A 23,720-nucleotide genomic window follows, 5' to 3' on the forward strand; every position below is an offset into this window, starting at 1 on the left:
GGAGGAGGAGGAGGAGGGGGGAGGGAGGAGGAGGGGGGGGAGGGAGGAGGAGGGGGGGGGAGGGAGGAGGAGGGGGGGGGAGGGAGGAGGAGGGGGGGGAGGGAGGAGGGGGGGGGAGGGAGGAGGGAGGGAGGGGGGGAGGGAGGAGGAGGGGGGGGGAGGAGGGGAGGGCCCCCATGCAATGGCCTCTTCCCATTCCGTCCAACCCACCTTGATGGAATTGTCCCAGCCTCCCGACACGAAGATGTGACGCTCCTGTGGGTGGAAGCGGAGGGCGAAGATTCTCCGTGTGTGACCGTCAATGGGCTTCAACTCCTTCCCACTGGTGACGTAATCTGCAGCTTCCAAAATGTTTATCACCTGTCAGGAAGCAAACAAGCAGAGGGGGTGAATCGCACCCCGAAATGGACAATCAGAGGCCTCATCATAAAGGAGACTGTTCTGGGAAACTCCTCTCCCAGCTCAGGCAGTCACCAGGCGGGAGTGCGGCGACAACATTCTGTGTCCCGTCCACCAACACGCCAGACAGGGGGAGGATCCTCGCAGAATTATATCTGTAACTGGTAGTTTGGCTCAGTGAGTAGCACTGTCCGCTGTGAGGCAGAGGGTCGTGGGTTCAAGCCCCACTCTGGACCTTCAGCACACAACCCAGGCTGGCAATGTCAGTGCAGTACTGAGGGAGTGCCGCACTGTCGGAGGAGCAGTACTGAGGGAGCGCTGCACTGTCGGAGGGGCAGTACTGAGGGAGCGCCGCACTGTCGGAGGGGCAGTACTGAGGGAGCACCGCACTGTCGGAGGGGCAGTACTGAGGGAGTGCCGCATTGTCGGAGGGGCAGTACTGAGGGAGCGCTGCACTGTCGGAGGGGCAGTGCTGAGGGAGCGCTGCACTGTCGGAGGGGCAGTGCTGAGGGAGCGCTGCACTGTCGGAGGGGCAGTACTGAGGGAGCGCCGCACTGTCGGAAGGGCAGTGCTGAGTGAGCGCCGCACTAACCGAGGGACAGTACTGAGGGAGCGCTGCACTGTCGGAGGGGCAGTACTGAGGGAGAGCCGCACTGTCGGAGGGGCAGTACTGAGGGAGCGCCGCACTGTCAGAGGGGCAGTACTGAGGGAGCGCCGCACTGTCGGAGGGGCAGTACTGGGGGAGCGCCGCACTGTCGGAGAGGCAGTACTGAGGGAGCGCTGCACTGTCGGAGGGGCAGTACTGAGGGAGCGCTGCACTGTTGGAGGGGCAGTACTGGGGGAGCGCTGCACTGTCGGAGGGGCAGTACTGGGGGAGCGCTGCACTGTCGGAGGGGCAGTACTGAGGGAGCGCCGCACTGTCGGAGGGGCAGTACTGAGGGAGCGCCGCACTGTCGGAGGGGCAGTACTGAGGGAGCGCCGCACTGTCGGAGGGGCAGTACTGAGGGAGCGCCGCACTGTCGGAGGGGCAGTACTGAGGGAGCGCCGCACTGTCGGAGGGGCAGTACTGAGGGAGCGTCGCACTGTCGGAGAGGCCAACCTGCAGATGAGACGTTAAGCGGACGCCCCATCTGCGTGTTCCAGTGCTTCATGCGGATATTAAAGACTCGACGGGACCATTGAAAGAACAGCAGATGTTCACCTGGTGGTCTGGTCAACATCCTCCCTCAACTATGGCACCAAAATTAGACCAACTGCGCATTTATTGCATCGCTATCTGATGGGATCTTGCTGTGTACAAAATGGCTGCTTAGTTGAACTGTAATCGCGTTTCACGAATAATGCGTTGCTTTAGGCTGTGAATTAAAAACAAGCTCCCTCTTATTGACATTTATTGTGATGTTACAATTGGGTGTGGTTCACCTGGTTGGTTCTGGTATCGTATATCTTGATGCCCCTGTTCTTGCCCGCTGTGGCGTACGTTGCCCCGTCCACAGAGATATCCACTGTGTGCAGCTGGTTGTCCTCCTCTGGAAATTTAAATCATAGCAGAAGCTCAGCGAAAGCAGGGGGCAAGAGTACCTCATCGGGTGTTAGCCATAGAGTCATAACGGCACAGGAGGAGATCATTCAGCCCATCGAGTCCGTGCCGGTTCTCTGTGGAGCAATCCAGTCAGTCCCATTCCCCTGCTCTATCCCCGTATCCCTACAAGTTTATTTCCCTCAAGTGCCTATCCAGTCTCCCCTTGAAAACATTGAGTGTCTCCGCTTCCATCGGCAGCGAATTCCAGGTCATCACCACTCGCTGTGTAAAAAAGTTTTACCTCGCGTCCCCCCTTGTATCTCTTGCCCAAAACCTGAAAGCTGTGTCTCCTAGTCCTTGTGCCATCAACTAGTGGGAACAGCCTTTCCCCATCTAGCATAGAAACATAGAAGATAGGAGCAGGAGTCGGCCATTCGGCCCCTCGAGCCTGCTCCGCCATTCAATGAGATCATGGCTGATCATCCAAATTCAGCATCCTGTCCCTGCTTTCTCCCCATATCCCTTGATCCCTTTAGCCTGAAGAAATATATCCAACTCCTTCTTGAATATATTTAATGAATTGTCCTCAACTGCCTTCTGTGGTAGAGAATTCCACAGGTTCACCACTCTCTGGGTGAAGAAATTCCTCCTCAACTCAGTCCTAAATGGCTTACCCCTTATCCTTAGACTGTGACCCCTGGTTCTGGACTCCCCGGCCATCAGGAACATCCTTCCTGCATCTAGTTTGTCTAGTCCTGTTAGAATTTTATAAGTTTCAATGAGATCCCCTCTCATTCTTCTAAACTCTAGCAAAGATAAGCCCAATCGACCCAATCTCTCTTCATACGTCATTCCTGCCATCCCAGGTATCAGTCTGGTGAATCTTCGCTGCACTCCCTCCATGGCAAGAACATTCTTCCTCAGATAAGGCGACCAAAACTGCACACAATACTCAAGGTGTGGTCTCACCAAGGCCCTGTACAACTGCAGCAAGACATCCTTGCTCCTGTACTCGAACTCTCTCACTATTAAGGCCAACATACCATTTGCCTTCTTAACCGCCTGCTGCACCTGCATGCTTACCTTCAGCGACTGGTGCACAAGGACACCTGGGTCTCGTTGCACTTCCCCTTCTCCCAATCTATTGCCATTCAGATAATAATCTGCCTTCCTGTTTTTGCCACCAAATTGGATAACCTCGCATTTATCCACGTTATACTGCGTCTGCCGTGCATCTGCTCAATCGCCCAACATGTCCAAATCATACTGGAGTTTCTCGGCATCCTCCTCACAGCACACACGCCCAACCAGCTTTGTGTTGTCTGCAAACTTGGAGATATTACATCTCGTTCCCTCGTCTAGATCATTAATATATATTGTGAATAGCTGGGGTCCTAGCACCGATCCCTGCGGTGCCCCACTAGTCACTGCCTGCCACTCGGAAAAAGACCCGTTTATTCCAACTCTTTGTTTCCTCTCTGCCAACCAGTTCTCTATCCAAGTCAGTACCTTACCCCCAATCCCTTGTGCTTTAACTTTACACACTAATCTCTTATGCGGGACCTTATCGAAAGCCTTCTGAAAGTCCAAATACACCACATCCACTGGTTCTCCCCTATCTCTTCTAGCCTATCCAAACCCGCCATAATCTTGTACACCTCTATCAAATCACCCCTCAACCTCCTTTGCTCTAATGAAAACAACTCCAGCTTCTCCAATCTGTCCTTGTAGCCAAGATCCCCCATCCCTGGAACCATTCTGGTAAATCTCCTCTGCACCCTCTCAAGGGCCTTCACATCCTTCCTAAAGCGTGGTGACCAGAACTGGACGCAATACTCCAGTTGTGGCCTGACCAGCGCTTTATAAAGATTCAGCTTAACTTCTCTACTTTTGTACTCAATACCTCTATTTATGAAGCCCGAGATCCCATATGCTTTGTTAACCACTCACTCAATATGTCCCGCCACCTTCAGGGACCTATGCACATTAACTCCCAGGTCCCTCTGTCCCTGCACTCTCTTTAAAACTGTGACATTAACTGTGTATTGCCTCTCTCTGTTCCTTCTGCCAAAATGCATCACCTCACACTTCTCTGTATTAAATTCCATCTGCCACTTCATCGATCCTCCCTGTTACTTCATCCAAAAATTCAATTAGATTAGTCAAACATGATCTGCCTTTTACAAATCCGTGTTGTCTCTCCTTAATTAGCTTAAGTCCAAAGATGTGCGGATTAGGTTGATTGGCTATGATAAATTGACCCTTAGTGTTAGGGGGATTAAATACGGGGATAGGGTGGGATATGTGTTGGTGTAGGGGTTACGGGGATCGGGTGGGATATGTGTCGGTGCAGGCTCGATGGGCCGAAATGGCCTCTATCTGCACTGTGGGGTTTCTGTGATTCTGTGAAATCTCTCAAAGTGCCCGTTAATTTTTTCCTTGATTATTGTTTCTAAAACTTTACCCACCACTGATGTTAAACTGACCGGCCTGTAGTTACTAGGATTGTCCTTACGCCCTTTCTTGAACAATGATGTCACATTTGCCACTTTCCAATCCTCAGGCACCTCCCCCGCATCTAGGGAAGATTGGAAAATTATGGCAAGCCCTTCCGCTATCTCCTCCCCTAATTCCCTTAGCAACCTGGGATGCAAGCCATCTGGACCAGGCGACTTGTCCACTCTAAGCATACCCAGCTTTACTAGTACATCATGTCTATCAATTTTCACCCCTTCCATTGCTTCTACCTTTTCCACATCTACCGATATTTTGTCAGCATCCACCTCCTTAGTAAACACGGATACAAAGTACTCATTGAGTATTCTAGCCATGCCCTGCGCCTCTAAGCATATATCACCTTCTTTGTCTCTAATAGTCCCCACCCCGCCTCTTACTACCCGCTTACTGTTTACATGCCTGTAGAAGATTTTTGGGTTCCCTTTTATGTTAACCGCCATTCTACTCTCATATTCTCTCTGCCAATCTTATTTTCATCTTCACATCCCCTCTCAACTTATTGTATTTGGTCTGGTTCTCCCTTGAAGAATTCACCTGACATGCATTATACACCCTCTTTTTGTTTCATCATCTTCTCTATCTCCCTCGTCATCCAAGGAGCCCTTGCTTTGGTTCCCTTACCCTTCCCTCTGGTTGGAATGTACCTAGTCTGTACTTGGAACATCTCCTCCTTAAAGATCACCCATTGTTCCATCACAGTTTTTCCTGTCAGTCTTTGGTTCCATTTTACCCTGACTAGATCCTTTCGCATCCCATTGAAGTTAGCCCTATTCCAGTTTAGAAGTTCCACTCTAGATCGTTCCTTGCTCCTCTCCATTGCTAATCTAAATCTTACGATACGATGATCACTCGTACCCAAGCGTTCTCCCACAGACACTTGGTCGACCTGACCCACCTCATTCCCCAAGTCTCCCAAGCTGGTTAGAGGTGAATAACAGTACGTCCAGTGAAGGGTTCGCTCTGGAGAGATGCCCGTGGATGTCTGGGCTCGGTGGGCGGTGTGGTTTGCAGCCTGTGTCGTGTAATTTGCCATTTCTCAGGGTTCTGAGCCACCCCGACACATGAGTGGGGGGGCGCGGTGATGCCGGATTTCTGGCCGATTTTTGCAGGTGCGCGGATCGTAGCCTGGATCCAGACACAGGCACAGGTAGCGCCAGAGGACGCAGCCCCCTTTCCTTAGCTCTAAAGGAGCTGGGCCTCAATAATTGGCTGCTTGTCCCCCGGTGCCGGCACAGAGGGACGAGAAGGTCAGAGGACCATCCTGGTGTGAGAGCCCTTGGGCCTGGCTAAGAGCCCCAGCCACAGGACCACGACTACAGGGCTCTGACTGCTCGCCTCTCTCCCCAGGCCTGCTGCGTTGCCCCGGCGACTCGGGGGGTGGGGGGGAACTTCACAGGGGCATTAGAAGAACTGTGTTTTTCTCCACTTTCTTTCAACACTTTCGTTTATTAGTTAATAAAAATGTTGGAGACCGGGAGTAAAAAAAACGTCGGTTTGATCGACGGACGGGAATCATCCAATCGAGTAACGAAGAGTCTGCCTGTTGTCCAATTGGCCGTGGGAACGCGGTGCGCTGTGAGGGTGGACCAATGATGGGAGTGTGGGGGCGGGGCTCTGTGAGGATGGACGTTTCAAGTGACCAATGATGGGAGTGTGGGGGCGGGGCTCTGTGAGGATGGACGTTTCAAGTGACCAATGGCGGGAGTGTGGGGGCGGGGCTCTGAGGATGGACATGTCAAGTGACCAATGACGGGAGTGTGGGGGCGGGGCTCTGTGAGGATGGACGTGTCAAGTGACCAATGGCGGGAGTGCGGGGGCGGGGCTCTGTGAGGATGGGCATGTCAAGTGACCAATGGCGGGAGTGCGGGGGCGGGGCTCTGTGGATGGATGTGTCAAGTGACCAATGGCGGGAGGGTGGGGGCGGGGCTCTGTGAGGATGGATGTGTCAAGTGACCAATGGCGGGAGTGCGGGGGCGGGGCTCTGTGAGGATGGGCATGTCAAGTGACCAATGGCGGGAGTGCGGGGGCGGGGCTCTGTGGATGGATGTGTCAAGTGACCAATGGCGGGAGTGTGGGGGCGGGGCTCTGTGAGGATGGACGTGTCAAGTGACCAATGGCGGGAGTGTGGGGGCGGGGCTCTGTGAGGATGGACGTGTCAAGTGACCAATGGCGGGAGTGTGGGGGCGGGGCTCCGTGAGGATGGACGTGTCAAGTGACCAATGGCGGGAGTGTGGGGGCGGGGCTCCGTGAGGATTGACGTGTCAAGTGACCAATGGTGGGAGTGTGGGGGCGGGGCTCTGTGAGGATGGATGTGTCAAGTGACCAATGGCGGGAGTGTAGGGGCGGGGCTCTGAGGATGGGCGTGTCAAGTGACCAATGGTGGGAGTGTGGGGGCGGGGCTCTGTGAGGATGGACGTGTCAAGTGACCAATGGCGGGAGTACGGGGGCGGGGCTCTGTGAGAATGGACGTGTCAAGTGACCAATGGCGGGAGTGCGGGGGCGGGGCTCTGTGAGGATGGACGTGTCAAGTGACCAATGGCGGGAGTGTGGGGGCGGGGCTCTGTGAGGATGGACGTGTGAAGTGACCAATGGCGGGAGTGGGAGAATCCCCGCTGTCAATGGCCAGAAAGACCCCACATACCTGTGATGCTGGAGAGACACTTCAGCGACTTGGTGTCGTAAACAGCCACGATGCCTTCAGCGCCCACGGCAATCAGATGATTACAGTCAGTTGGGTGGAAGCACAAGCCAGTGATCGCCTGCCGCGATACGCCGCCACTGAATATATCATGCAGAGGTTTCCCATCCACAGGGTTCACAGCCTGACATAGAGGGCAGAGAGAGAGAACGGATAAAGAATGGGCATGGAGCGGGCAGAGAGAGACCGGGCAAAGAACGGGCGGCGAGAAAATGTGGAGAGCGGGCAAAGAATGGACAGAGAGGGGGCGGAGAAAGAACAGGCAGAGAGAGCGGAGAGTGGATAAAGAACGGGCAAAGAGAGAGCGGAGAGTGGATAAAGAACGGGCAGAGAGCGAGCGGAGAGTGGGTAAAGAACGGGCAAAGAGCGAGCGGAGAGTGGGTAAAGAACGGGCAAAGAGAGAGCGGAGAGTGGGTAAAGAACGGGCAAAGAGAGAGCGGAGAGTGGGTAAAGAACGGGCAAAGAGAGAGCGGAGAGTGGGTAAAGAACGGGCAGAGAGCGGGCAAATAACAGGCACAGAGAGAGCGGAGAGCGGGGAAAGAACAGAGAGAGAGCGGAGAGTGGGCAAAGAACAGAGAGAGAGAGAGAGAGTGGGCAAAGAACAGAGAGAGAGAGAGAGTGGGCAAAGAACAGAGAGAGAGAGAGAGAGTGGGCAAAGAACAGAGAGAGAGAGAGAGCAGAGCATGGGTGGGGGCGGGGCCAGGGCAGAGAGCTGGGAAAGAAGCCCTTGAGATGTAATCAAGAGCTGATATTAATCGTGTCCATCACCCCTTTCTTGCTCTGTGTATTTCGACTGTACCTGAATGGCTCCACTTCCGAATCCCACGACTAACTGCAGCCCATCCTTTGACAAAGCCAAGCTGTAGATCCCCTGCGAGTCTCTGGTCAGTGGGACTGAGTGTCGAAGTTTCAGCTGGGTTGGGGTATCCCTTGTCACCGCAGTTTCTTTTTTCTGAGCTGCCATCTGTGCCAGTCCCGGGATACAGGGCACGACCTGCAACATCAATAAAAAGCCAGTCCCAGGATGGTGCCGGGGCTCCCGGATCAACAAGAAGCGAGTGAGAACACCGGCCTCCGACCCATGGGCCAAATGCTGCCCGGTGGGCAGGTCTGTCGTTTCATGTCCTGATAGAGAGACAGAGGAACAGAGGGGGGGGCGGGAGACAGGAGGGCGAGGGGGGGGGGGAGACAGGAGGGCGAGGGGGGGGGGGAGACAGGAGGGCGAGGGAGGGGGAGACAGGAGGGCGAGGGGGGGGAGACAGGAGGGCGAGGGGGGGGAGACAGGAGGGCGAGGGGGGGGAGACAGGAGGGCGAGGGGGGGAGACAGGAGGGCGAGGGGGGGGAGACAGGAGGGCGAGGGGGGGTGAGACAGGAGGGCGAGGGGGGGGAGACAGGAGGGCGAGGGGGGGGAGACAGGAGGGCGAGGGGGGGGAGACAGGAGGGCGAGGGGGGGAGACAGGAGGGCGAGGGGGGGGAGACAGGAGGGCGAGGGGGGGGGAGACAGGAGGGCGAGGGGGGGGGAGACAGGAGGGCGAGGGGGGGGAGACAGGAGGGCGAGGGGGGGGAGACAGGAGGGCGAGGGGGGGGAGACAGGAGGGCGAGGGGGGGGAGACAGGAGGGCGAGGGGGGGGAGACAGGAGGGCGAGGGGGGGGAGACAGGAGGGCGAGGGGGGGGAGACAGGAGGGCGAGGGGGGAGACAGGAGGGCGAGGGGGGAGACAGGAGGGCGAGGGGGGGGGAGACAGGAGGGCGAGGGGGGGGGAGACAAGAGGGCGAGGGGGGGGGAGACAAGAGGGCGAGGGGGGGAGACAGGAGGGCGAGGGGGGGGAGACAGGAGGGCGAGGGGGGGGAGACAGGAGGGCGAGGGGGGGGAGACAGGAGGGCGAGGGGGGGAGACAGGAGGGCGAGGGGGGGGAGACAGGAGGGCGAGGGGGGGGAGACAGGAGGGCGAGGGGGGGGAGACAGGAGGGCGAGGGGGGGGAGACAGGAGGGCGAGGGGGGGAGACAGGAGGGCGAGGGGGGGAGACAGGAGGGCGAGGGGGGGGAGACAGGAGGGCGAGGGGGGGAGACAGGAGGGCGAGGGGGGGGGAGACAGAGGAAGCAAGAAAGAAGAGCCAGTGAGAATGGAATGTGAGGAGACAGCACGAGAAAGGGGACAAAGAGTGTGCACGAGAGGGAGTGGTGTCCTGTGCCCTTGTGTGTTAAAGAGGCACACTGGTCAGTGATCAGGCGCACCGGACAGTGATCAGGCGCACCGGACAGTGATCAGGCGCACTGGTGGCGGGGGGGTGGGGAGGGGGAATTACAAGATACAAACTGAAATTTGATAAACAAGGCCAGCGTTGGGGATACAGAGCAGGCCAGTCAGCACCCGGACAGCTGATGGTTTGAGCTGTGCGATACAGTGACCCCGGTGTGGGGTCAGGATCGGGATCGGCCTTAGCCATGCCCCCTTGACACTCTGTCAAGACTCAGACGTGAATAGTGGGCAGGTGGGCGAGGGACAGAGACTGGGGGAGGCGAAGTATTCTGGGGCAGAGGACAGAACATCGGCCAAGGTACAGACGTTGGGGGTAAGGGGTGTTGTTGGGCAGTGAGTGGCCTCAAACTGGGAGTGCGAAATCTTGATACTGGAAACATCTCTCATCACACATATTTTTTAAAAATACCAAGAACAGGGAACCACAGACGTTTACAACACAGGGTGGTCATTCGGCCCATCACGTCTGTGCCAGCTCTCTGCTAGAACAATTTAAACTAATTGTACTGACTCCCCATAGCCCTGTAACAATCCCAAACTAATCCCACTGCCCCTGCTCTCTCCCCCCATAGCCCTGTATCAATCCCCAAACTAATCCCACTGCCCCGCTTTCTCCCCATAGCCCTGTATCAATCCCGAAACTAATCCCACTGCCCCGCTCTCTCCCCATAGCCCTGTATCAATCCCGAAACTAATCCCACTGCCCTGCTTTCTCCCCATAGCCCTGTATCAATCCCAAACTAATCCCACTGCCTCGCTCTCTCCCCACAGCCCTGTATCAATCCCAAACTAATCCCACTGCCCCTGCTCTCTCCCCATAGCCCTGTATCAATCCCCAAACTAATCCCACTGCCCCGCTTTCTCCCCATAGCCCTGTATCAATCCCGAAACTAATCCCACTGCCCTGCTTTCTCCCCATAGCCCTGTATCAATCCCAAACTAATCTCACTGCCCCGCTCTCTCCCCATAGGAATATAGGAACCGGAGTAGGCCATTTAGCCCCTCTAGCCTGTCAATAAGATGAGATGCTCATTCAATGAGATCATGGCTGGTCTGTGACCTAACTCCATACACCTGCCTTTGGTCCATATCCCTTAATACCTTTGGTTAACAGAAATCTATCGATCTCAGATTTAAAATTAACCCAGCATTACCTGCTGTTTGCGGAAGAGAGTTCCAAACTTCTACCACCCTTTGTGTGTAGAAGTGTTTCCTAACTTCACTCCTGAAAGGCCTGGCTCTAATGTTTAGGCCATATCCCCTAGTCCTAGACTCCCCAACCAGCAGAAATAGTTTCTAGCTACCCTATCAGTTCCCCTTAATAGCTTGAAAACTTCAATCAAATCAGCCCTTAAATCTTCTAAATTCCAGGGAATGCAAGTCTAGTTTGTGTAATCTCGTCTCATAATTTAACCCTTGGAATCCAGGGATCATTCTAGTAAATCTATGCTGCACTTCCCCCCCCGTTCAGCATTTGCTCCTGCCTTGTCCTCCGTGGGTTCAACTGAGTAAAGAGACCGATAAGGCGGTCTGTTGGCGGTCTGATGCCCTCTATCAACCCCAAACTAATCCCACTGCCCTACTCATAGAAACATAGAAGATAGGAGCAGGCCATTCGGCCCCTCGAGCCCGCTCCGCCATTCAATGAGATCATGGCTGATCATCCAAATACTCTCTCCATAGTCTTGTGTCTTCCTCAGCTTCAAATAGGTGTCCCAATTTTCCCTTACAAGATACCATGGTCTGTGGGTCAACCACTCCCTGTGGCGAACACGTCCCCATTCCAGTGATTCCCCCACCCTCTAAACCGGCTTTTCCTGAACACTACACCTGCTCTCTGCTCCCTGTCAGCTACACCAGGAGGAACGGGCCAGCAATTAAATTGTGGGAAGCTTGTGCGGAGAGTTTGAGCAGCAACCACCCCTGGCACCGCCATCAGCCTGCCTCATTACCTAAGGAAGGATATTCTTGCCTTAGAGGGAGTGCAACGAAGGTTCACTAGACTGACTCCTGGTATGGGGGGGGGGTGGCGGGATTGTCCTATGAGGAGATGAGGCCTACATTCCCTAGGGCTTGACAGGGTAGATGCATGGAGGATGTTTCACCTGGCTGGGGAGTCTAGAACCAGGGATCACAGTCTCAGAATAAGGGGTTGGCCATTTAGGTCTATGACTGAGATGAGGAGAAATTTCTTCACTCAGAGTGCGGTGAATCTTTGGACTTCTCGACCCCAGAGGGCTGTGGATGCTCAGTCATCAAGACAGAGATCGATATTAAGGGAATCGAGGGATATGGGGCACAAGCTTTCCACAATTTAATTACTGGTCCATATCTCCTGGTGTAGCTGACAGGGAGCAGGTGTCGTGTTCAGGAAAAGCTGGTTTAGAGGGTGGGGGAATCACTGGAACGGGACGTGTTCGCCACAGGGAGTGGTTGACCCACAGACCATGGTATCTTGTAAGGGAAAATTTGGACACATGTTTGAAGCTGAGGAAGACACAAGACTATGGAGAGAGTAGGGCAGTGAGAAGGTGGAGTTGAGTTAGATCAGTTATGATAAAGAAAGAGAAAGCCTTGCATTTATATAGCGCTTTTCACGACCACCGGATGTCTCAAAGTGCTTTATAGCCAATGAAGTACTTTTGAAGTGTAGTCACTGCTGTAATGTGGGAAACACGGCATCAATTTGCACACAGCAAGCTCCCACAAACAGCAATGTGATAATGACCAGACAATCTGTTTTTGTTATGTTGGTTGAGTGATATCTGAGGAAGGATGTTCTTGCCATGGAAGGAGTTCAGCGAAGATTCACCAGGCTGATACCTGGGGTGGCAGGAATGACATATGAGGAGAGATTGGGACGATTCTCGCTGGAGTTTAGAAGAATGAGAGGGGATCTCATTGAAACTTATAAAATTCTAACAGGACTAGACAGACTAGATGCAGGAAGGATATTCCCGATGGCGCGGGAGTCCAGAACCAGGGGTCACAGTCTAAGGATAAGGGGTAAGCCATTTAGGACAGAAATCATCATCATCATCATCAACTTTATTGTCATTGTTAGTGCACAAGTGCAGTACAACGAAATGTAGGCTTGCGGCTCCCGAGAGTGTACATTTAGATTAAGACATTTAAACATTCAACATACATTTGGCTTGTAATACATTAACATAAACGTAACCATAATAAAGTGCATTGGCAGTTGTGCAGGCTTTCTTCACCCAGAGAGTGGTGAACCTGTGGAATTCTCTACCACAGAAGGCAGTTGAGGCCAATTCATTAAATATATTCAAGAAAGAGTTAGATATATTTCTTAAGGCTAAAGGGATCAAGGGATATGGAGAGAAAGCAGGGACAGGGTACTGAATTTGGATGATCAGCCACGATCGCATTGAATGGCGGAGCAGGCTCGAGGGGCCGAATGTCCTACTCCTGCTCCTATCTTCTATGTTTCTATGGAGTGTGGTACTAACTGAGCCAAAGCTGACACTCACTGATCTTACTGAATGGCCTCCTCCTGCTCCTAATTCTTAAGATGTTATGTCTCTTTATTCAGTTGGAGGGAAAGACAGGAGCAAATGCAGAACAGGCTGGGCTGGGCGGGGCGGAGGGGGTGTTTGTCTGACTGTAGCCCTGGTGATGTCCTACACCAAGGCTTGCCAGGAAAGGATTGGAGCAAAGGTCTCCCAGGGTAGCTTGGTTACCAAGAAAACACCAGTTCCGACAATGATTGGGTTGAACAAATTACCTTGCAAATGTGCTGCTGGTTTGGAAGGTTTTGGTTGCACTTGCTGACGAGCGCCCGAAGCAAACTTTCAGCCCAACTCTTGCGCCCTGTGGGAATAATCCGAGTAATTCACAAAGAAAAAAAGAACCAATCGCTCGCCAGCAGCGAGCCACGGGCGGGTTTGCATTGGCTTTACCAGGAGCCAATCAGAGGTTAAAATGAAACCCCCACCCCCGAGGCGTCACATTATTGGCTGCGTCCATCAGCCAATCAAATAAAAGCCGGTCCCCCCATTGTGACGTCATGTCTCACGAGTAGATGACGTCACCAGCCACCTGCCACTGACAGGTGTAATTGAAGGGGACGAGTCTGATTGGGCAAAACTTGCCGCCCCATTGCTCATTGAGAAATTACCGCCCGAGTCAGTGCCCATTGCAGCAAGGAAATGATGGCTTGGCTTAACGTGACTTGGCCCAGCTTGGTCAAGCTTGGCTTAACGTGACTTGGCTCAGCTTGGCTTAATGTGACTTGACTCAGCTTGGTCAGGCTTGGCTTAACGTGACTTGACTCAGCTTGGTCAGGCTTGGCTTAACGTGACTTGGCTCAGCTTGGTCAGGCTTGGCTTAACGTGACTTGGCTCAGCTTGGTCAGGCTTGGCTTAATGTGACTTGGCTCAGCTTGGTCAGGCTTGGCTTAACGTGACTTGACTCAGCTTGGTCAGGCTTGGCTTAATGTGACTTGACTCAGCTTGGTCAGGCTTGGCTTAACGTGACTTGACTCAGCTTGGTCAGGCTTGGCTTAACGTGACTTGACCCAGCTTGGTCAGGCTTGGCTTAACGTGACTTGACTCAGCTTGGTCAGGCTTGGCTTAATGTGACTTGACGCAGCTTGGTCAGGCTTGGCTTCACGTGACTTGACTTGGCTTGGTCAGGCTTGGCTTAATGTGACTTGGCTTGGCTTGGTCAGGCTTGGCTTAACGTGACTTGGCCCAGCTTGGTCAGGCTTGGCTTAACGTGACTTGGCTTGGCTTGGTCAGGCTTGGCTTAACGTGACTTGACTCAGCTTGGTCAGGCTTGGCTTAACGTGACTTGGCTCAGCTTGGTCAGGCTTGGCTTAATGTGATTTGACTTGGCCAGGCTTGGCTTAATGTGATTTGACTCAGCTTGGTCAGGCTTGGCTTAACGTGACTTGGCTCAGCTTGGTCAGGCTTGGCTTAACGTGACTTGACTCAGCTTGGTCAGGCTTGGCTTAACGTGACTTGACCCAGCTTGGTCAGGCTTGGCTTAACGTGACTTGACTCAGCTTGGTCAGGCTTGGCTTAACGTGACTTGACTCAGCTTGGTCAGGCTTGGCTTAACGTGACTTGACCCAGCTTGGTCAGGCTTGGCTTAACGTGACTTGACTCAGCTTGGTCAGGCTTGGCTTAATGTGACTTGACGCAGCTTGGTCAGGCTTGGCTTCACGTGACTTGACTTGGCTTGGTCAGGCTTGGCTTAATGTGACTTGGCTTGGCTTGGTCAGGCTTGGCTTAACGTGACTTGGCCCAGCTTGGTCAGGCTTGGCTTAACGTGACTTGGCTTGGCTTGGTCAGGCTTGGCTTAACGTGACTTGACTCAGCTTGGTCAGGCTTGGCTTAACGTGACTTGGCTCAGCTTGGTCAGGCTTGGCTTAATGTGATTTGACTTGGCCAGGCTTGGCTTAATGTGATTTGACTCAGCTTGGTCAGGCTTGGCTTAACGTGACTTGGCTCAGCTTGGTCAGGCTTGGCTTAACGTGACTTGGCTCAGCTTGGTCAGGCTTGGCTTAACGTGACTTGACTCAGCTTGGTCAGGCTTGGCTTAACGTGACTTGGCCCAGCTTGGTCAGGCTTGGCTTAACGTGGCTTGACTCAGCTTGGTCAGGCTTGGCTTAACGTGACTTGACTCAGCTTGGTCAGGCTTGGCTTAACGTGACTTGACCCAGCTTGGTCAGGCTTGGCTTAATGTGACTTGACTTGACTTGACTTGGTCAGGCTTGGCTTAACGTGACTTGACTCAGCTTGGTCAGGCTTGGCTTAATGTGACTTGACGCAGCTTGGTCAGGCTTGGCTTCACGTGACTTGACTTGGCTAGGCTTGGCTTAATGTGACTTGACTTGGCTTGGTCAGGCTTGGCTTAACGTGACTTGACTCAGCTTGGTCAGGCTTGGCTTAACGTGACTTGACTTGGCTTGGTCAGGCTTGGCTTAATGTGACTTGGCGTGGCTTGGTCAGGCTTGGCTTAACGTGACTTGGCCCAGCTTGGTCAGGCTTGGCTTAACGTGACTTGGCGTGGCTTGGTCAGGCTTGGCTTAACGTGACTTGGCCCAGCTTGGTCAGGCTTGGCTTAACGTGACTTGGCTTGGCTTGGTCAGGCTTGGCTTAACGTGACTTGACTCAGCTTGGTCAGGCTTGGCTTAACGTGACTTGACTTGGCTTGGTCAGGCTTGGCTTAACGTGACTTGGCCCAGCTTGGTCAGGCTTGGCTTAACGTGACTTGGCCCAGCTTGGTCAGGCTTGGCTTAACGTGACTTGACTCAGCTTGGTTAGGCTTGGCTTAATGTGACTTGACTTGACTTGGTCAGGCTTGGCTTAACGTGACTTGGCCCAGCTTGGTCAGGCTTGGCTTAACGTGACTTGACTCAGCTTGGTCAGGCTTGGCTTAACGTGACTTGGCCCAGCTTGGTCAGGCTTGGCTTAATGTGACTTGACTCAGCTTGGTCAGGCTTGGCTTAATGTGACTTGACTCAGCTTGGTCAGGCTTGGCTTAATGTGACTTGACTCAGCTTGGTCAGGCTTGGCTTAACGTGACTTGACTTGGTCAGGCTTGGCTTAACGTGACTTGACTCAGCTTGGTCAGGCTTGGCTTAATGTGACTTGACTCAGCTTGGTCAGGCTTGGCTTAACGTGACTTGACTCAGCTTGGTCAGGCTTGGCTTAATGTGACTTGACTTGGTCAGGCTTGGCTTAATGTGACTTGGCCCAGCTTGGTCAGGTTTGGCTTAACATGACTTGACTTGACTTGGTCAGGCTTGGCTTAACGTGGCTTGGCTTGGCTTGGCTTGGTCAGGCTTGGCTTGGTCAGGCTTGGCTTAACGTGACTTGACTTGGCTTGGTCAGGCTTGGCTTAACGTGACTTGACTCAGCTTGGTCAGGCTTGGCTTAATGTGACTTGACTTGGTCAGGCTTGGTTTAATGTGACTTGACTCGGCTTGGTCAGGCTTGGCTTAACGTGACTTGGCCCAGCTTGGTCAGGCTTGGCTTAACGTGACTTGACTCAGCTTGGTCAGGTTTGGCTTAACGTGACTTGGCCCAGCTTGGTCAGGCTTGGCTTAATATGACTTGGCCCAGCTTGGTCAGGCTTGGCTTAACGTGACTTGACTTGGTCAGGCTTGGCTTAACGTGGCTTGGCTTGGTCAGGCTTGGCTTAACATGACTTGACTTGGCTTGGTCAGGCTTGGCTTAACGTGACTTGACTTGACTTGGTCAGGCTTGGCTTAACGTGGCTTGGCTTGGTCAGGCTTGGCTTAACATGACTTGACTTGGCTTGGTCAGGCTTGGCTTAACGTGACTTGACTTGGTAAGGCTTGGCTTAACGTGACTTGGCTTGGCTTGGTCAGGCTTGGCTTAACGTGACTTGACTTGGCTTGGTCAGGCTTTGCTTAACGTGACTTGACTCAGCTTGGTCAGGCTTGGCTTAATGTGACTTGACTTGGTCAGGCTTGGCTTAATGTGACTTGACTCGGCTTGGTCAGGCTTGGCTTAACGTGGCTTGGCTTGGTCAGGCTTGGCTTAACATGACTTGACTTGGCTTGGTCAGGCTTGGCTTAACGTGACTTGACTTGGTCAGGCTTGGCTTAACGTGACTTGGCTTGGCTTGGTCAGGCTTGGCTTAACGTGACTTGACTTGGCTTGGTCAGGCTTTGCTTAACGTGACTTGACTCAGCTTGGTCAGGCTTGGCTTAATGTGACTTGACTTGGTCAGGCTTGGCTTAATGTGACTTGGCCCAGCTTGGTCAGGCTTGGTTTAATGTGACTTGACTCGGCTTGGTCAGGCTTGGCTTAACGTGACTTGGCCCAGCTTGGTCAGGCTTGGCTTAACGTGACTTGACTCAGCTTGGCTTAATGTGACTTGACCCAGCTTGGTCAGGCTTGGCTTAACGTGACTTGACTCAGCTTGGTCAGGTTTGGCTTAACGTGACTTGGCCCAGCTTGGTCAGGCTTGGCTTAACGTGACTTGACTCAGCTTGGTCAGGCTTGGCTTAATATGACTTGGCCCAGCTTGGTCAGGCTTGGCTTAACGTGACTTGACTTGACTTGGTCAGGCTTGGCTTAACGTGGCTTGGCTTGGTCAGGCTTGGCTTAACATGACTTGACTTGGCTTGGTCAGGCTTGGCTTAACGTGACTTGACTTGACTTGGTCAGGCTTGGCTTAACGTGACTTGGCCCAGCTTGGTCAGGCTTGGCTTAACGTGACTTGACTTGGTCTGGTCAGGCTTGGCTTAACATGACTTGGCTTGGTCAGGCTTGGCTTAATGTGACTTGGCTTGACTTGGTCAGGCTTGGCTTAACGTGACTTGGCTTGGTCAGGCTTGGCTTAATGTGACTTGGCCCAGCTTGGTCAGGCTTGGCTTAACGTGACTTGGCCCAGCTTGGTCAGGCTTGGCTTAATGTGACTTGGCTTGGTCAGGCTTGGCTTAATGTGACTTGGCCCAGCTTGGTCAGGCTTGGTTTAACGTGACTTGGCTTGGTCAGGCTTGGCTTAATGTGACTTGACTTGGCTTGGTCAGGCTTGGCTTAACGTGACTTGACTTGGCTTGGTCAGCCTTGGCTTAACGTGACTTGGCCCAGCTTGGACAGGCTTGGCTTAACATGACTTGACTCAGCTTGGTCAGGCTTGGCTTAACATGACTTGACTCAGCTTGGCTTAATGTGACTTGACTTGGCTTGGTCAGGCTGGGCTTAATGTGACTTGGCTTGGCTTGGTCAGGCTTGGCTTAACGTGACTTGGCCCAGCTTGGTCAGGCTTGGCTTCACGTGACTTGACTTGGCTTGGTCAGGCTTGGCTTAATGTGACTTGGCTTGGCTTGGTCAGGCTTGGCTTAACGTGACTTGGCCCAGCTTGGTCAGGCTTGGCTTAACGTGACTTGGCTTGGCTTGGTCAGGCTTGGCTTAACGTGACTTGACTCAGCTTGGTCAGGCTTGGCTTAACGTGACTTGGCTCAGCTTGGTCAGGCTTGGCTTAATGTGATTTGACTTGGCCAGGCTTGGCTTAATGTGATTTGACTCAGCTTGGTCAGGCTTGGCTTAACGTGACTTGGCTCAGCTTGGTCAGGCTTGGCTTAACGTGACTTGACTCAGCTTGGTCAGGCTTGGCTTAACGTGACTTGACCCAGCTTGGTCAGGCTTGGCTTAACGTGACTTGACTCAGCTTGGTCAGGCTTGGCTTAACGTGACTTGACTCAGCTTGGTCAGGCTTGGCTTAACGTGACTTGACCCAGCTTGGTCAGGCTTGGCTTAACGTGACTTGACTCAGCTTGGTCAGGCTTGGCTTAATGTGACTTGACGCAGCTTGGTCAGGCTTGGCTTCACGTGACTTGACTTGGCTTGGTCAGGCTTGGCTTAATGTGACTTGGCTTGGCTTGGTCAGGCTTGGCTTAACGTGACTTGGCCCAGCTTGGTCAGGCTTGGCTTAACGTGACTTGGCTTGGCTTGGTCAGGCTTGGCTTAACGTGACTTGACTCAGCTTGGTCAGGCTTGGCTTAACGTGACTTGGCTCAGCTTGGTCAGGCTTGGCTTAATGTGATTTGACTTGGCCAGGCTTGGCTTAATGTGATTTGACTCAGCTTGGTCAGGCTTGGCTTAACGTGACTTGGCTCAGCTTGGTCAGGCTTGGCTTAACGTGACTTGGCTCAGCTTGGTCAGGCTTGGCTTAACGTGACTTGACTCAGCTTGGTCAGGCTTGGCTTAACGTGACTTGGCCCAGCTTGGTCAGGCTTGGCTTAACGTGGCTTGACTCAGCTTGGTCAGGCTTGGCTTAACGTGACTTGACTCAGCTTGGTCAGGCTTGGCTTAACGTGACTTGACCCAGCTTGGTCAGGCTTGGCTTAATGTGACTTGACTTGACTTGACTTGGTCAGGCTTGGCTTAACGTGACTTGACTCAGCTTGGTCAGGCTTGGCTTAATGTGACTTGACGCAGCTTGGTCAGGCTTGGCTTCACGTGACTTGACTTGGCTAGGCTTGGCTTAATGTGACTTGACTTGGCTTGGTCAGGCTTGGCTTAACGTGACTTGACTCAGCTTGGTCAGGCTTGGCTTAACGTGACTTGACTTGGCTTGGTCAGGCTTGGCTTAATGTGACTTGGCGTGGCTTGGTCAGGCTTGGCTTAACGTGACTTGGCCCAGCTTGGTCAGGCTTGGCTTAACGTGACTTGGCGTGGCTTGGTCAGGCTTGGCTTAACGTGACTTGGCCCAGCTTGGTCAGGCTTGGCTTAACGTGACTTGGCTTGGCTTGGTCAGGCTTGGCTTAACGTGACTTGACTCAGCTTGGTCAGGCTTGGCTTAACGTGACTTGACTTGGCTTGGTCAGGCTTGGCTTAACGTGACTTGGCCCAGCTTGGTCAGGCTTGGCTTAACGTGACTTGGCCCAGCTTGGTCAGGCTTGGCTTAACGTGACTTGACTCAGCTTGGTTAGGCTTGGCTTAATGTGACTTGACTTGACTTGGTCAGGCTTGGCTTAACGTGACTTGGCCCAGCTTGGTCAGGCTTGGCTTAACGTGACTTGACTCAGCTTGGTCAGGCTTGGCTTAACGTGACTTGGCCCAGCTTGGTCAGGCTTGGCTTAATGTGACTTGACTCAGCTTGGTCAGGCTTGGCTTAATGTGACTTGACTCAGCTTGGTCAGGCTTGGCTTAATGTGACTTGACTCAGCTTGGTCAGGCTTGGCTTAACGTGACTTGACTTGGTCAGGCTTGGCTTAACGTGACTTGACTCAGCTTGGTCAGGCTTGGCTTAATGTGACTTGACTCAGCTTGGTCAGGCTTGGCTTAACGTGACTTGACTCAGCTTGGTCAGGCTTGGCTTAATGTGACTTGACTTGGTCAGGCTTGGCTTAATGTGACTTGGCCCAGCTTGGTCAGGTTTGGCTTAACATGACTTGACTTGACTTGGTCAGGCTTGGCTTAACGTGGCTTGGCTTGGCTTGGCTTGGTCAGGCTTGGCTTGGTCAGGCTTGGCTTAACGTGACTTGACTTGGCTTGGTCAGGCTTGGCTTAACGTGACTTGACTCAGCTTGGTCAGGCTTGGCTTAATGTGACTTGACTTGGTCAGGCTTGGTTTAATGTGACTTGACTCGGCTTGGTCAGGCTTGGCTTAACGTGACTTGGCCCAGCTTGGTCAGGCTTGGCTTAACGTGACTTGACTCAGCTTGGTCAGGTTTGGCTTAACGTGACTTGGCCCAGCTTGGTCAGGCTTGGCTTAATATGACTTGGCCCAGCTTGGTCAGGCTTGGCTTAACGTGACTTGACTTGGTCAGGCTTGGCTTAACGTGGCTTGGCTTGGTCAGGCTTGGCTTAACATGACTTGACTTGGCTTGGTCAGGCTTGGCTTAACGTGACTTGACTTGACTTGGTCAGGCTTGGCTTAACGTGGCTTGGCTTGGTCAGGCTTGGCTTAACATGACTTGACTTGGCTTGGTCAGGCTTGGCTTAACGTGACTTGACTTGGTAAGGCTTGGCTTAACGTGACTTGGCTTGGCTTGGTCAGGCTTGGCTTAACGTGACTTGACTTGGCTTGGTCAGGCTTTGCTTAACGTGACTTGACTCAGCTTGGTCAGGCTTGGCTTAATGTGACTTGACTTGGTCAGGCTTGGCTTAATGTGACTTGACTCGGCTTGGTCAGGCTTGGCTTAACGTGGCTTGGCTTGGTCAGGCTTGGCTTAACATGACTTGACTTGGCTTGGTCAGGCTTGGCTTAACGTGACTTGACTTGGTCAGGCTTGGCTTAACGTGACTTGGCTTGGCTTGGTCAGGCTTGGCTTAACGTGACTTGACTTGGCTTGGTCAGGCTTTGCTTAACGTGACTTGACTCAGCTTGGTCAGGCTTGGCTTAATGTGACTTGACTTGGTCAGGCTTGGCTTAATGTGACTTGGCCCAGCTTGGTCAGGCTTGGTTTAATGTGACTTGACTCGGCTTGGTCAGGCTTGGCTTAACGTGACTTGGCCCAGCTTGGTCAGGCTTGGCTTAACGTGACTTGACTCAGCTTGGCTTAATGTGACTTGACCCAGCTTGGTCAGGCTTGGCTTAACGTGACTTGACTCAGCTTGGTCAGGTTTGGCTTAACGTGACTTGGCCCAGCTTGGTCAGGCTTGGCTTAACGTGACTTGACTCAGCTTGGTCAGGCTTGGCTTAATATGACTTGGCCCAGCTTGGTCAGGCTTGGCTTAACGTGACTTGACTTGACTTGGTCAGGCTTGGCTTAACGTGGCTTGGCTTGGTCAGGCTTGGCTTAACATGACTTGACTTGGCTTGGTCAGGCTTGGCTTAACGTGACTTGACTTGACTTGGTCAGGCTTGGCTTAACGTGACTTGGCCCAGCTTGGTCAGGCTTGGCTTAACGTGACTTGACTTGGTCTGGTCAGGCTTGGCTTAACATGACTTGGCTTGGTCAGGCTTGGCTTAATGTGACTTGGCTTGACTTGGTCAGGCTTGGCTTAACGTGACTTGGCTTGGTCAGGCTTGGCTTAATGTGACTTGGCCCAGCTTGGTCAGGCTTGGCTTAACGTGACTTGGCCCAGCTTGGTCAGGCTTGGCTTAATGTGACTTGGCTTGGTCAGGCTTGGCTTAATGTGACTTGGCCCAGCTTGGTCAGGCTTGGTTTAACGTGACTTGGCTTGGTCAGGCTTGGCTTAATGTGACTTGACTTGGCTTGGTCAGGCTTGGCTTAACGTGACTTGACTTGGCTTGGTCAGCCTTGGCTTAACGTGACTTGGCCCAGCTTGGACAGGCTTGGCTTAACATGACTTGACTCAGCTTGGTCAGGCTTGGCTTAACATGACTTGACTCAGCTTGGCTTAATGTGACTTGACTTGGCTTGGTCAGGCTGGGCTTAATGTGACTTGGCTTGGTCAGGCTTGGCTTAATGTGACTTGACTTGGCTTGGTCAGGCTTGGCTTAACGTGACTTGGCTTGGCTTGGTCAGGCTTGGCTTAATGTGACTTGACTCAGCTTGGCTTAATGTGACTTGACTTGGCTTGGTCAGGCTTGGCTTAATGTGACTTGACTTGGCTTGGTCAGGCTTGGCTTAACGTGACTTGACATGGCTTGGTCAGGCTTGGCTTAACGTGACTTGGCTTGGTCAGGCTTGGCTTAACGTGACTTGGCTTGGTCAGGCTTGGCTTAATGTGACTTGACTTGGCTTGGTCAGGCTTGACGTGACTTGACTTGGCTTGGTCAGGCTTGGCTTAACATGACTTGGCTTGGTCAGGCTTGGCTTAATGTGACTTGACTTGGCTTGGCTTAACGTGACTTGACTCAGCTTGGTCAGGCTTGGCTTAACGTGACTCGACTTGGCTTGGTCAGGCTTGGCTTAACGTGACTTGACTTGGCTTGGTCAGGCTTGGCTTAACGTGACCTGACTTGGCTTGGTCAGGCTTGGCTTAACGTGACGCAGGTTGGCTTAATGTGACTTGGCTTGGTCAGGCTTGGCTTAACGTGACTTGACTTGGCTTGGTCAGGCTTGGCTTAACATGACTTGACTTGGCTTGGTCAGGCTTGGCTTAACGTGACTTGGCCCAGCTTGGTCAGGCTTGGCTTAACGTGACTTGGCCCAGCTTGGTCAGACTTGGTTTAATGTGACTTGGCTTGGTCAGACTTGGATTAACGTGACTCGACTTGGCTTGGTCAGGCTTGGCTTAACGTGACTTGGCCCAGCTTGGTCAGGCTTGGCTTAATGTGACTTGACTTGGCTTAACGTGACTTGACTCAGCTTGGCTTGGCTTAACGTGACTTGACTCAGCTTGGCTTGGCTTAACTTGACTTGGTCTGGCTTGGCTTAACTTGACTTGGTCTGGCTTGGCTTAACTTGACTTGACTCAGCTTGGCTTGGCTTAACATGACTTGGCCCAGCTTGGCTTGGCTGAACTTGACTTAGTCAGGCTTGGCTTAACCTCACTTGACCTTTCCAACCTCGTCGAATCAGATCCGAGTTATTCTGCAATAAATCACCATACAAGGTCACTGCAAATCTTGTTAACTCCCGAGGGAATGACCAAGGATCGCCAATGAATCTAGGCACCTCTTCATTGCAAGGTGGTGAGGCTAGATCCTGCATACCATAAACCAGAGTTTAGGTAGTCACGAGGAAAGATTTGAGGTACAGGGATTATTTCCACCTAACCAGAGATTTAATAGAGGTTTCTAAAATTACAAAGAGTTTTAATAGACGGAACATGGAAAGAATATTTCCGCTGTTGGGATCAGTGAGAAGGGATCATCAATTTAAAATTGTCAGAGTGAGGAGAGGTATTAGGAGAAATTTCTTTACTGTTTTGGAATAGATTAGATAGAGAGAAACTATTTCCG

General features: G+C 52.9%; 1 protein-coding gene across 1 annotated transcript in view; it reads right to left on the reverse strand.

The window, feature by feature from the left end:
- LOC147096521 (uncharacterized) overlaps positions 1-15,614 on the reverse strand; it is a 38,828-nt gene extending 23,214 nt beyond the window's left edge. The window contains exons 1-5 of the mRNA XM_085975317.1: positions 13,144-15,614; positions 7,936-8,130; positions 7,080-7,260; positions 1,822-1,928; positions 211-360 (exon numbers count right to left, since the gene is read on the reverse strand). Of these exons, the coding sequence (XP_085831443.1) occupies positions 211-360; positions 1,822-1,928; positions 7,080-7,260; positions 7,936-8,100 (603 nt within the window). The 5' untranslated portion in view covers positions 8,101-8,130; positions 13,144-15,614. The remainder of the gene's footprint in view (positions 1-210; positions 361-1,821; positions 1,929-7,079; positions 7,261-7,935; positions 8,131-13,143) is intronic.
- Positions 15,615-23,720: the final 8,106 nt, after the last annotated feature.

The sequence above is a fragment of the Somniosus microcephalus genome, unplaced genomic scaffold (genome assembly GCF_052327205.1).
Source record: "Somniosus microcephalus isolate GS21.2 unplaced genomic scaffold, FLI_Smic_1.0 unresolved_chr1, whole genome shotgun sequence".
NCBI lineage: Eukaryota > Metazoa > Chordata > Chondrichthyes > Squaliformes > Somniosidae > Somniosus > Somniosus microcephalus.